The sequence below is a fragment of the Bacillus rossius genome, chromosome 2 (genome assembly GCF_032445375.1).
Source record: "Bacillus rossius redtenbacheri isolate Brsri chromosome 2, Brsri_v3, whole genome shotgun sequence".
NCBI lineage: Eukaryota > Metazoa > Arthropoda > Insecta > Phasmatodea > Bacillidae > Bacillus > Bacillus rossius.
Window position 1 is genome coordinate 69,020,898 of NC_086331.1, and position 14,759 is coordinate 69,035,656.

A 14,759-nucleotide genomic window follows, 5' to 3' on the forward strand; every position below is an offset into this window, starting at 1 on the left:
ACCAATACCAAGGTTTATATCATCAGCTGGTATGATGTCATGTCGGCCATCTTGTTTACATCTGCTGGAGACCGACATCTTGTTTTCAGCTCCTAGAGTGCACTCACTAACCTCATATTAGTTAAAAATACCTGCTAGGGTGCAGCAATCATTTATTATTACTGTGGAACCCATCATATTGACATTTGGGCACCATCTTGGAAGTTCGTAATTATTTAGCTAGATATTCGGGAAAAAATCCAAAATTCACTAAATAAATTCCCAATAATTATACTGATTGATTCGAACAGTTCATATCCTCGGTTCGATCCCTGGACGATGAAATCATTTTTTATTTTATGTAAAATATATCAATTTCAATAAATCATGATCTACATCCTGAAAGAAGCATAGTTTCCAATTCAACCATCATCCTATAAGCCATTACGATCACCATCTTAAAAATTTGTCATAATTTACCTAGAAATTCGGGAAAATCTCAAACTTCATCAAAAAATACTTTTTAATTTACATATTGACTCGAAAACGTGGTTCGATCTCTGAACGAAGCTAAAAATAAAATTAATTAAAAATACCAGAAAAGTGTCAGGTTTGAGAAATAAAACACCGAAATGTTCTTTCACAAGCTTACAATTTATTACATAATATCTATTCTACAACAGGAACACTTGCGAAAGTTAACTACCCTTTAAACATTTAGACCTGCATCGGCGTGAAATGACTAATTCTTAGCTCCAATCGGTTTATACTAGACAGAGACCAACCAGAACCTTTACAGACATAGTCTTCCTCACCTTGACAGAGTTTCTTTACACCATGTATAACAGTTTGCTTCATGTCGTTAGAACTGTAAATTGCAGCAGCCGATGTCTTGAATGTACACTTCTTCTCTTTGCCATGGAATGGATATGGCTTTCCATTTATACAATCAAGCCACAGGTTATATTTTAAAGGACCGTTTGTTGCTACATCATCAGTAAACTGATTAATTTTGTTTTGCCTGATATCGTCAAGAAAAGTACAAATGTCTTTCGACTCACTAAACGTATTTAGATAATAGTAGTCTTTCAATGTTCCACTAAATGCAGAAGCGCCAAGTAGAAGTACATTCAAATGTAATGCACCGAGCACAGTCTTAGGTTTAGTTTAATGTTCAGGCGTCATAGCAGTCGGTTGCTGCTCGTCTGTTTTTTTTTTTTTGCTTGTACGCTCACGAGTCTTCAACCTAAACTGAGGAGTCATAATTTCTACAGGTATTTCAACAGTAGGCACACGGACTTCACCTTAACAGTTTTTCACATGTGGACGCAAATTATCAATTCGAGTAAACCATCCATAGTACTCATCGCAGCGAAACTTCACGCGAGAAGGATTATTCGTACATTTACTCGTCTCATGTCTTCGTACATCATGGTAAAATACGAACCACATATCGCAGTAGCTGCAAGGATACCGCGGCGATTAAGACGAGCCTTTCAGACCCGAACCAGATGCCGATGTTACTGTAGTTGTACCATTTCCAGGCATACTCTTAAGTACATCAATTATCCGCCGTCTGCGACGACTAAGAGAGACAGATTCCGTTGGCAAAGACGACGCCAAGACTGGAGGAGAATTCAACAGTCGTGCTACCATCGACAGAAGGGAGCTTAATGTCTTCAGTACTGACAGCACAGGAAACCTCGACAAACGCAGTTTCGCCCTCAATGGAGACTTCAATGGATGGTGATTCGTCGACAACTAACGAACATCGATGCTGTTACTGCGACCAGATTTTCTCAAACAACAGCAATGCCCGTCGAAATGAGAAGAGAGAATGTGCTAAGAATCCACCTTGCAAAATGTTTGTTTGTGAAAAATGTCATAAGCAGTTTGCCAGAAAAGATAGTATGAAAACGCACATGAAGACATGTAAAGGCCCTGCTGCGCGGCAGGAAGTAAAGGTTTCAGTGCAACAGCGAATGATTGATCTACATAAGAGTATGCCAGGAAATGGTACAACTACAGTAACATCGGCATCTGGTTCGGGTCTGAAAGGCTCGTCTTCATCACCGCGGTATCCTTGCAGCTACTGCGATATGTGGTTCGTATTTTGCCATGATGTACGAAGACATGAGACGAGTAAATGTACGAATAATCCTTCTCGCGTGAAGTTTCGCTGCGATGAGTACTATGAATGGTTTACTCGAATTGATAATTTGCGTCCACATGTGAAAAACTGTTAAGGTGAAGTCCGTGTGCCTACTGTTGAAATACCTGTAGAAATTATGACTCCTCGGTTTAGGTTGAAGACTCGTGAACGTACAAGCAAAAAAAAAAAAAAAACAGATGAGCAGCAACCGAATGCTATGACACCTGAACATTAAACTAAACCTAAGACTGTGCTCGGTGCATTACATTTGAATGATAATGGCTTCTACTTGGCGCTTCTGCATTTAGTGGATCATTGAAAGACTACTATTATCTAAATACATTTAGTGAGTCGAAAGACATTTGTACTTTTCTTGACGATATCAGGCAAAACAAAATTAATCAGTTTACTGATGATGTAGCAACAAACGGTCCTTTAAAATATAACCTGTGGCTTGATTGTATAAATGGAAAGCCATATCCATTCCATGGCAAAGAGAAGAAGTGTACATTCAAGACATCGGCTGCTGCAATTTACAGTTCTAACGACATGAAGCAAACTGTTATACATGGTGTAAAGAAACTCTGTCAAGGTGAGGAAGACTATGTCTGTAAAGGTTCTGGTTGGTCTCTGTCTAGTATAAACCGATTGGAGCTAAGAATTAGTCATTTCACGCCGATGCAGGTCTAAATGTTTAAAGGGTTGTTAACTTTCGCAAGTGTTCCTGTTGTAGAATAGATATTATGTAATAAATTGTAAGCTTGTGAAAGAACATTTCGGTGTTTTATTTCTCAAACCTGACACTTTTCTGGTATTTTTAATTAATTTTTTTAGCTTCGTTCAGAGATCGAACCACGTTTCCAGTCAATATGTAAATTAAAAAGTGATTTTTTGATGAAGTTTGAGATGTTCCCGAATTTCTAGGTTAGTTAAGACAAATTTTTTAGATGGTGATCGTAATGGCTTATAGGATGATGGTTGAATTGGAAACTATGCTTCTTTCAGGACGTAGATCATGATTTATTGAAATTGATATATTTTACATAAAATAAAAAATTATTACATCGTCCAGGGATCGAACCGAGGATATGAACTGTTCGAATCAATCAGTATAATTATTGAGAATTTATTTAGTGAATTTTGGATTTTTTCCCAAATATCTAGCTAAATAATTACGAACTTCCAAGATGGTGCCCAAATGTCAATATGGCGGGTTCCACAGTAATAATTAATGATTGCTGCACCCTAGCAGGTATTTTTAACTAATATGAAGTTAGTGAGTGCACTCTAGGAGCCGAAAACAAGATGTCGGTCTCCAGCAGATGTAAACAAGATGGCCGACATGACATCATACCAGCTGATGATATAAACCTTGGTATTGGTTGTTGGAGTTCAGTCTGAGGGTGGCTTCTGTGGAAGAAGGATTAAATGTATTTTTTTTTTAATATTTGCTCTTACCTGGTTCTAATCAAGGACTTCAAGGCGTAAGTGCGTTTATAAATAGTATTTTATTAAAATTTGATTAATATTTTTTTTCATAATTTTTGAATTTTTTTCCGAATTTATAGCATAAAAATTACGGTTTTTCAAGATGGCGGCCGTAAAGAAAATTGCAACGATTTAGAATCAAATAACGCAGTTGTAACAAAAAGTTTAACGGTGACATCGTACTCAACTAAGATGGCGGGCATATTGAAACATGCAAAATTTATAGAATCCAAGATGGTGGCCGTAACGATATTTGCAACGGTGTTTTTTAAAGGTTTTTTTAAATTTAAATAATTAAATTTTTAAATAGTTTTCGAATTTTATCATTATAATCGGTTAATAATTAAATATTTTCAATATGGCGGCCGTAACAGAAATTTTAACGGTGATGTAATAATCCTAGATGACGTCAGAGGCTGTAGACATGGATGCCTCTTTTGAGGATTTTTTGTTCTTTCTAAGGCAAAAGTATTTTGAGGTTTTTTGAAATCCAAACTTTTAATTTTTTGAGTAAGAAAACGAAATTTTTTTCCTCAAAATGGGAATTTTTGAGTCATTTTGAGTCATTTTTGAGGAATTTTGAGGAATTTTGGAGTCCAAGATGGCGGCCGTGAAGTCACAAATCCAAGATGGCAGTCGGCACCAGGCACTAAAGCCTGAAGCCTGCGCTCGAACCGGCCAATACATACAACTCACAACTCTCTCCCGATGGTTCACATTAGTATACCAGCATATGCTAGTGTCGCCTTTGGGAGCGCCCTATTGCTGTAAGCAGCCATATCTGTCGGTATTTGCTACTTGTATCGTAAAATTTCTTTTTTGTTAGTCCTTAACGGTAGTTTATTAAAATTGTATTAATTGAAATATTTCTCGAAGTTGATAAATTTGATCGCCCAGATCGCTAACGTGTCGCGCTGCGCGTATCAAGGATGTGAGGATCGCAGAAAATTAATTTGAAATTAGGACATTTGGCAAATAAATACAAATATTTCATTTTTTAAAAGGAAATGTCTGAGTTGAAGGTACCATTTTTAAATCTTGTTTAAATTAACCACCTTTTAACCCTAATCATCAAGTTAGTGCAGTTTTTTTTAAAGGTATGAGTAGTCAATGTGGCCGCATAAGTCGTGCAACGGAATATTTTTCTCTTATAGAAGAGCTTGTTTGATTTTTTTGTGAGTTTTTATTAATCGTTAGATAGTATGGCTATTCACGATTTGGTAAAAAAACCTATATAATTATAAAATGGAAATTTTTTAGTCACAGTATCTAAAAATTTGGTGCTAGTTAGATATTTAAAAACTTTTGGAAAAATTACTATAGCTTTACATTTATGTCACGTTTAATATTTAAACTTATATTGCCTCAGGTACGTTGAGATTGAAATTTTAGTATACGACGGAATCGCAGCGAACTGCGCGCGCACTATGCCGACGAATTTCAACAGGTCGAGTTGTAACGGACATGAGCGTTACTGACAAAGTCGTCCAGATATCCAGATAGTGAGTAGTATACTTTGGTATTTTCTGGCCCTGGAGTCTGAGTGTGGATGCGGATGGGGTCAATGACCGACCACCATATAACGTCACGCGGCCATATTGGATGATGTCACCATTATACTTTCGTTATGGTTGCCATCTTGACAAATGACCTTGACATTTGTCGCAGAAATTGACATTTTATCTTGAAGTTGTGACTTTGACTTTGATCTTGACCTTGGCCTTTGACTAAGACATTTAACCTTGACATTTGACCTTGACCTTGTAAATTTCTATCTTCGTGTGTTTCGAACAAGAAGCACAATCACTGTCCACATGAGATATCGTAAAATCACCCAACCAACCTTTCCCAAAACCTTAAGCTGAATTTTGTACTTATTAATATCACCGTGCACAGTTCAAAAAAATAGTTATTGCCTACAATGGTTTTGAAACTCAAATACAAGGAAAATCAATTTCTACATTAGATTCATAAAAAAAAACGATCGCATTCACCTTCCAAGCTCTTTAAATCAGAAAATTGGTACTTCTTGATGAAATTTACCACAATTGAAATATGTTACTTTTTAAATTTGTTTTGAAAAAAAGTAAGGAATATCACTGTCTAAATAAGATTTCGAAAAACCTCCTTATCCGCATTTCAGCCCCTTAAAAATAATTTTGATGCATCTTGATGAAATTTTGTACACTTGGCATTCAAAATATAATGAAAATGACATTTTTTTTCGAAAAAAAAAAAATTACCGGCATTCCCTACCACCAGTATTTTGAATTTTTGCAATAAAACTGTACATTTTTGTATTCTTATTACTCTTTTATAAGAACAAAACTTAACACTGCTGAAAGCCTGGTTAATGCCGGGTACTTCAGCTAATATGTATATATACATACAAACTGATCTCTATACCGATTATGCTGCAAAATATTTTTTTCTCTTACTTTAGTTCCGTAGCAAAATTTTGATTACATTTGTAGCTTTTAATTTTATAGTAGTTTAGTGCATTAAATCAAAACAATTGTAACTTATAATGCGCCTTTTTTGTTTCTTTTTTTTTTATTTAGAACTGTCTTTAATTGGTCTATGATCTTGAGATCTGGGACATTCTGTGGTGTGTATGTATATATATATATACCACACACATATATGTATAAATTAGATAAAGATTTTATTTAAGGACCTAACGTCATAACGTCAGATAGTATTATCATCATCAGTTAGCAAATACAGACGTAGGAATGGGGAGAACAACAATAACAGGTTGCTACTTGGATGCGACAGTGTTGCCCAGCTCCAGTCGGAGGCTGCAGAACGGCGCGAGGCGCGCCGAGACAGTTCGTGCACGCAGGGTGTGGCGGCGGCCGGACGCACGAGGCAGCCAATCAGCGCGCGCGGGCAATCAGTGGCGATGAGCGACGCAGGCGGCCGGACGCGACGGTGGCCGCAGCCGTCATCCTGGGCGCGCGCTGTGCATCGTGACGGAGACGTCTCGCCACACGACTGTGCCGTTATTCCAACGGACTGTCGGCGTCGTTTAGGCCCCTACACACGATCAGTCCGAACTCACAGTTCGGAATTATCAGTCGGAACTGCCGCATGTGTGCAAGGACTGTGGACTGATCAGTCGGAACTGCTGGACTGACGAACTGGTAAATTGGACTGTAGGCTCGAGAAGCCTCAGTCCGAACTCCATGTGTGGGAACAGCGTCTCGCCAAGCCAAACTGTCAGTCCAAAACAATCAGCCCATCTGCCCATCAGATGAGTGTCGTGGCAGAAACCTTTGTTTATAATCTTCGGTTTTTTTCTATTTTTTCTTCTAACTTAAAGTGCACCTGCAACTGCAACATCAAAAGTTTTTTTTTTTCCATATTCCACGATGAAACGATTAATTCAACAGCAACACCAGGCGCAAGACTGATCGTGTGTGGGGAAGGCTTCAGTTCAGTCCAAACTGCTAGTTTGGACTATTTGGTCTGAACTGAGCCCCTGGACTATTCGTGAGTGCAAATTTCAATTCAATCCAAACTGTCAGTTCGGGCTGAGCAGTCGAACTGGGAGCTGAACTGATCGTGTGTGGGGCCTTTAGAGACGATGACGGTTTGCTAATGGAGCTTTGTTGAAATGAAGAGGCGGGGGAAACGAAAGAGCGCAGGCCCACTGCTACGTCTGACACGTTACACACTTGCGAAAAATTCGGGTTTGACTCCGCCGGGAATCGAGGTAGGAGGCGAGTGATCTAAATACCTTTACGAGGTGTGGTGCTGTTGGGGGGGGGGGCGGGGGGTGGTGTCCTCCGGGAATAATATTTATCATTCTGATTATACAGTTACGATTTGCAAGTTAAAGCGGGCCCCCTCAGCCAGGGGCTATGGATTCTAGAGGGGATGATCCGGGAACCCCTGGCTCCTAGGGATCTAAACCCATATATATTGTTACGAACGCAATAAAGATCCTTAATTTTTATGTCACGAAAATCAAGACACGAAAATACAAATTTGATGCTATTTTATTAAAACATATAAATGTATTAAAGAGACTTAGATCCTGCATCCAAAACATTCTAATATCAACCAATATCCTGATATAATTAGGAACAAAACTGAATTTCTTTGGTTTTATGCTGTGTGGTTGGTAGTGTGAGAATCATTAGTGACCGGTTTCAGAGGGAAAAAAAAAGGAATGATGTTTAACCTGAGAGTAAAATCTTTGTTTACTTCTTTGCTCCTTGGGGGGAAGTTGCAGCCCTAGACTTTGCGGTGCCCTGAGTCATTAACGTTTTCGGGGCCCCAAATATTTGAAGAGGGGACTTATCGGGGGGTTTGGTAGGTATAGAACAGCCCTCCCCCAGAAAATTTGAAAAATACATTTCTTAAAACAATATTGCTAATAATAACTCGAACGTCAATTGCGGCAAAGGTTTTGCCAATTTGTCTAAATAAATTATGATTTTATTTCTTAGTAAAGTATACTCAAGTTAGTTATGATCGAATTCCGTAAATGTCGAGTTTTGCATGAGGTAATAAAATTTCTAAAATTTTTGTAGTAAAAATCAGGACAACTCAATTGAAATCTAAAAGGCATTGACTAGTACCTTGAATTACACGCTAATAACAATTGAACATTCCATTTTGTTCAGTAATGTCCATAATTTTCACAGAAAACTTGACAAGCAGGTAAAATAAAAAAAGAAAAGGGCCAGAGTGGTTGCCCTACAGAAGCCCCTGCATGGGGGGGGGGGGAAACGAGAGAAACGTCCGCTAAGTTTTCGCACTTGAGAAAAAATCCCGAGTTTGATCGTGCCGGAAATCGAACTCGGATCACCTCGGAGGGAGGCGCGTGATCCGACCACAGAATAACTACTGTTGCTACAAATAGTCGGTGTATGAACATCGTAATGTCAAGATAAGATACAGGACTTCAATTTCGACTACGCTATTATTATTGTCTGGTTTTCTAGTTTGGTAAGGTCTATTAAACTATTCCTTCTGAAAAATCTAGGCTTGCTTGCACAGTAGTTAAATAAAATACACGCAGGCTAATCAAATGAAGCAATATTTTCCTTTTCATTAAATAACAATTGTGCAAGCCGGGCATGGTGTTACAAGAAGTGGAACGACCGAAATTCCCCAGCAAGAAATTCCGGCTTATTATTCGCGTGGGCTGTAACTTTTGAAACTTCTGCACCCAAAAGCAAAGTTGTTAAAGTGGTCGTAGAAAATTACAAATAGTGTAAAAGTTGGCAACCGAACGCACGAGTTTTAATAAAAGCATGTAAATAAAATATTATTTATGAGTGTTACTTATACTATTTAATTTAATGTGAAAATGTTAATTAAGATTATTAAACATTTATAATCGTTATTCTAAATAATGTACGAAAAATAAAACATTTAAATGGGACATTTTTCTAGTTAGGTGCATTACAATTAAATTTGTTACTAGCATCTATTTTTTTTTACCTTAATGTATCTATTTATTACTATCTGCGGACCATGTATTTTGTCATGCATAAACTAAGTTTAAGGTCTACATTGAGTCGTGATTCTCGCCCACCCGCACAAACTACTTTCAAACCACCTTCTTGAGCAGGTGTAAACGGGGTAGCATCCAGGTGCAATCGGTTGCAGTTAGTGGCGTAGCCAGGATTTGTGTATGGGGGGTGTTAAGAAGCATGCCCCCCCTCCCCCGTATTAAAGCGGGTGGTCCGGGGGTCCTCTCCCGGGAAAATTTGGATTTTAAGGTGTAAAATAGTGCTATTTTAGTAGTTTTCGGTTCTTAAATTTAAATATTGTAATGGTAAATTTTTTTTTAATTTTAATATGAAATTTGTTTGAGTGATGAATAAAAAATTAATTAAAGATTTGGTGATAAAGCGGGGGGGGGGGGTTGAACCCCTCCCCCTTCCCCCCCCCCCCCCCCACCCCCCCCGGCTACGCCCTTGGTTGCAGTAACTTGAAAACTTATTTCGAAGAATGCCAGGTTACAAGTCTAGTTTCAGTTTGGCTGCAGGAATCGTAAAATGTACAAGCCGTCATCTACGCTAGAATCAACATTATAGAGGTTTCAGATAGCAGCCAGCTTGTCATTTCAAGTCAGTGCGATCCATTACCGCTAACGGCCTGTGGTAGGCGGCGCGCCGCTGCTTCACTACTTACTGGAGCGTTGCCTGTTCGATCATAACCACGAGTATATTCCATCGGATCATACGCCTGATATAAACATATGTAGCAGAAACTTGCAAATAACTAAATTACGGTACCTAATTTGTGACTATATAATTATTAACCTCATTTTTTTTTCTCGTTGCGTAGTATTTAAGGAGTCCACCAAGTCATGGGTGCACTTGTGTTAGTGAGGTGGGATGATAGCGCAAAGCTCTCTGGTGCTTCTAGCACGATATCGCCTCTAAGCGCAAGGCTCTGAACTAGCGCGCAGTCTTCTCGTCGTGCATAGGGCAACTTTGGGATTTGAATGGTATCCATAACATGATATGGTAGAGAAATGAAGATGAAGGTATATGCTTCCAAGAACCTGCACCAGGTATTTCATGCCTAGAAATTGTTCTGAAAACCTGCGTTTATAAAATACATTTTAAAAAGCGAAATACAGAAACAGAACCACCATCCGCTCTCAGCGTATTCTTAAATGCTTTTTAAAACAGACACCACTCTGATATCTCAAGCAGTTTTAAAAATCGCGTGGTTTCTTCTGAAGCTCTGCACACCGTATGTGCGCCCAGGTAGGCGAGGGGCTAGAGTGATGCTGCCGACAAGCGTCGAACCCCGACGTCCTGACGATCGAGACGTCGCGTCGAAGTTGGTCGCGCAGCTTAATTAGTTAGAAAATTAAGCCTTTGGTTTAGAAGTTGGCCATAATTATGTGACAGTGTACCATTGTTTTACGCTGGTGTACCATTATTGTGTAGCACTGTCGCGCGCCTGCACAGCGCCGCGGGAGGGGAAGGCGGGGGGGAACTCCCCCGCTGCGGGAGGGTCGCGCGCTACCACCACGGCCGCAGTGAAGCGAGTGCCGCTCGTCGCGCGCCAACAGCCCACGATGGAGTGCGACGCACAGGACGAACACGCGTTGCTCTGGGGTGAGCTACTGCATTCCTCTTGTTCTTTGGCGCCCTGCGTCTCGTCGACGTCCGCTGCAGACGGTCACGCGAGTATCGCACAAAACCGGCATTGAAATAAATCAGTCTTTGCCTTTCGGTACGAGCATCTCGGAATCCAGATACCCTGGGAAGCTAGAGTCAGGTTTTCAGGACGGAGATTCCAACGCATGTCCGTCAGGTTTATAAACTACGCAAGAAACGCAAGACGCAAACAGTTCAGTAACGACGTTTTCAATTACTCGTATGTAAAATACGCTACTCGCAACAACGTAACGCAAACATCGCACAAATTTCAGCTTCATGCTTTTCGGCTTGCGTTTCCGCCTTACATATTAGAAGCGAAGTGTTCTAAAAATTTTTAAAGACGCAGACGTTTTTTGTATAGAAAGAAGGCTAAGAGGTTGTTTTTATTAATAAGTTTTAACTTAATAAACGTGCACACAGTGAAAGAAAATAACATTTTAAAACCAAATTATTAAAAAAAATTACCGTCTTCACTATAAATAAGAAATAATAAAAGAAGCCCCGGGAATAAATTCGTTTTCTATTGTTTTACAATTTCAAATTGTATGGTTGGTGGTGTCTTGCGCCTTCTGTGCTTTTTAAACGACCGTGATTATCTTGCATTGATTGCGTGTTGCGTTACTGCGTAGTTTATAAACCCAGCCTAATGCGAATCTCGTGACTAATCGTTCCGCCCCCAAGCTCGATCCATGGATTGTCACTAAATATTGTAATAGGGACAATATGGCGAACTAGTAAAAAAATACACGATTCAAGTGATGCAAGCAAATCTGGTGGCGTGGAGTGTACCTACGTTTTTTGTACAATGTGTGTTTTACGTGCATGAGACTAGTTACAGTAATGTCATCTAGCGGCGTGGAGTGGAAAATAGCTAGAAAGCATTGCAGTAAAGTGACTCGCGCTTCGCCATTTCTGAATGGCCAGGATTTCCCATATTGTCGTATTACGATATTTGGTGTCGTGCACCTAACCACGGAGAGGACTCCCTGGCTGAGGCGAGCCCTCATGTACCGAATAAGGTAACCGAAGAGTTCGTTCAGAGTCTGCTGCGATGTGGATTTACTATGTTCAACAGTGCAAACCAAAACATTGACGTTACATTTAATTTTTTTTACCTTGGCCTATGGTGCGTTCGAACCAGATCGATAATTCCTCACTGAAACTTCATAAACTTTAACCTTAAACTTGGACTGAAAGAGGAAACTTTGCACGAATTAAAAGTGTTCAAATTAGCTGGATTAAACTACGGTGTGTGATTGTGTGAGCATGCATCGGCCTTGTAGCTCAGCGACGCAGTCATACAAGAAAAGATTCGCTTCGTACTGTTTAAAAAATTGCGACCAGTATTATTTTTACTCTTTTTTTTCTCCCGAAGTGAATACACGTAAGACAAAATGAAAATCTTTGCCTATATGTTTTATTTTAACCCCCCCCCCCCCCCCCCCCTTTTCCACACATTTTTTGACATTTCTTCAAACACGTCATTTGAATATGGCATGCGAGTAGAAACATAAAATTATACAAATATGAATGTCTTGGGTGAAAATTGAGAGCAATTAGCTAACAAAAACACAGGCTTGAAGCACTCGACTGCGCTGCGTTCCGTATACTTCTCTGAGAAGCCTTGTCAGGGCGTGCCGCGTCACAAGTTTCTTGATGATAACGTATGTAAGCAGGTCGATTATTTTTCTATGGATATAAAGTATTCGTTTTGAAACGCCTGTTATTTCGCAGTAGACACGTCATATTTCATCTTAGAAATATATGACTTACCACTCGGCAGTCAGATTATAAGAACACGGACAATTTACCACCTTAAGTTCGAGGTTTTTCTTCATGGGGGAAAAAACTAAGCAAATTTTTATTTGCGAATTGAATCCTTAAATAATTCTAGTCACTTCTGAATTTACATTACAATATTTTTCGAACATTTTATGTACGAACTAATTATTAGGTTGTTTATAACTGTATTTTATGTAGGGGTCTCCACAAGGGGGGGTAACGACGCAAACTGCGTCATTAAAATTTCAGGGGGGGGGGGGTGGTGGTTAAAAGACGAGAAAAATGTATATATTATTTACATAATTATAGCTTCTAATGTGAAAATACGTTTCTGGTGCTTTGATAATTGAAAGGGATCTTGTAAATCAAATTGGCAACCCCGCACTTTCCTCAACAAAAGCAGTTTGGCATCTGTCGGTTCAGGATGGAAATATTACCTGATATGACCAAAATTATTATTATAAAATCAGTTTTAATTAATGCAAAATGTGATAAAATATAATACTAAAAAAGTATAATATTATAAAATAATTCAGTAAATCGTTGAGAAAATGGCATAAAAATTTTCGGGGGGGGGGGGGGGACCGCATCATTAGGTTAGGGGGGGGGGGGGGTGAGTCATAGTGTTTGGGGGGGGGGGGTGGGTACCTCTGTGTTATGGAATTATTACTATAATTTTCACCCTCTAAACCCAAACATAAACATAAAGCCAAGTTGAATAGGCTAATAAATTGATGAAGCATTTGAATTAATAACTATTTAGGGTGGTCTATATGTTCTGTATACACCGAGACAATAAATAAAATTAAAAGGTTAGTAGGCCAAGCCGTTGATTACGCAATACTGAATTAACATGAAAATCAAACTTAAAGGTTTATACAACACAACAAATTTATAATAGCGAAAATATTGCTATATTTTTTTAAGGGTAACGACTTATGATAATTCCTGCTACTGGTTCGGTCTCACACACTATGTCTGTTAATTAATTTTCTTGCCATTACTACTCGTATTATTTGAAGGTTATTCCTGAATCTATCACGATATTGTCTCGAATTTTGTCAACTTATATTTACTAAAGATTTTTCTCAAAGCAGTAAAAAGTAACGGAAGTATTCATAATCACGATCACTTGTGCGACCGGTTGCAGTTCGAAAATAACGTTTAGTAAATATCTTGTGAGGGAATTCGTAACACAACAACAAATGCAAGACAGTTATCGGGATACGTTTACAGGAGGAGCACTTAATTAATAGTAATGACAAGAAACTGAAATAACAAGCTGTGCGTGTGAGATCGAGCCTTACGTCTTACGGATGCACCATTCCATAATCGCTGCATAGCTTCACGCACCACGCCACTGATGTGATGAGGAGGCGGGACCCATGCTTACACAGGGACGTAACTAGACTAGTTTCCGACCGCGGCAGAACTCATCTTCCCCCTCACACCCTTTTTTTCAAACGAACCGAACCGAAACCTTTCGCGACAAACACTCATATAGCCACCGCATATTAATTTAACTATTCCAAATTTTTTGATACAATGGATATAAATAAATATATTTATTTGCAGTCATTTCATTTTTGGTACATTGCAAGTTGGATATTACGCGAAAAATATCAGTTTTTAAATCAATTACGATGTATCTTTCAATAAAAATAATTCAGTTCATCAGCCCTCTAATATTTTTTTTGTGTTCTAACAATACGCTATTTAAGTAAATATCTATGGTAAAATTTACTCTGGTAGTTTGTCTCCCCTGAAGCCGGGGTGCTTACAAGCAAAGAGTTGGGGTTCAAGAGGTTCTTGGAGTCCCGTCGTGCCTTCGGAGGCTTGCCTGTGCACAACTGTGCGATGTGAGGCTGGGTTTATGAACTGCGCAAGGGACGTATCGACGCAACCACACAACACACTATCAAAGAAAGACAATCACAGTCACTAAGACGTCACCAACACCACAACTCGAAATTGCAAAACAATAGAAAAAAAATCTCTTCCCTGGGCTTCGTTTAATAAATTCATGTCTATCCTGAAAAAAATGCGAACATTTAAATAATTTTATTAAAACGTCTTAGTTTCTTTCACTATGAGAAATTTTAACGAGTGAAAACGTGATTATGTAATGAAAAATACATCGTGCACAGAATTTTGCACATTAAAAAGTATGGAAGGTGAAAATCAAATTGAAAAAGAAGTTGAAAGTTGGCCGATACTTG

General features: G+C 38.9%; 1 protein-coding gene across 1 annotated transcript in view; it reads left to right on the plus strand.

The window, feature by feature from the left end:
* Nucleotides 1-10,603: 10,603 nt before the first annotated feature.
* Nucleotides 10,604-14,759, plus strand: part of LOC134529352 (src kinase-associated phosphoprotein 2-A-like) — a 281,463-nt gene continuing 277,307 nt past the window's right edge. The window contains exon 1 of the mRNA XM_063363328.1: nucleotides 10,604-10,713. Coding sequence (XP_063219398.1) covers nucleotides 10,674-10,713 — 40 coding nt within the window. The 5' untranslated portion in view covers nucleotides 10,604-10,673. The remainder of the gene's footprint in view (nucleotides 10,714-14,759) is intronic.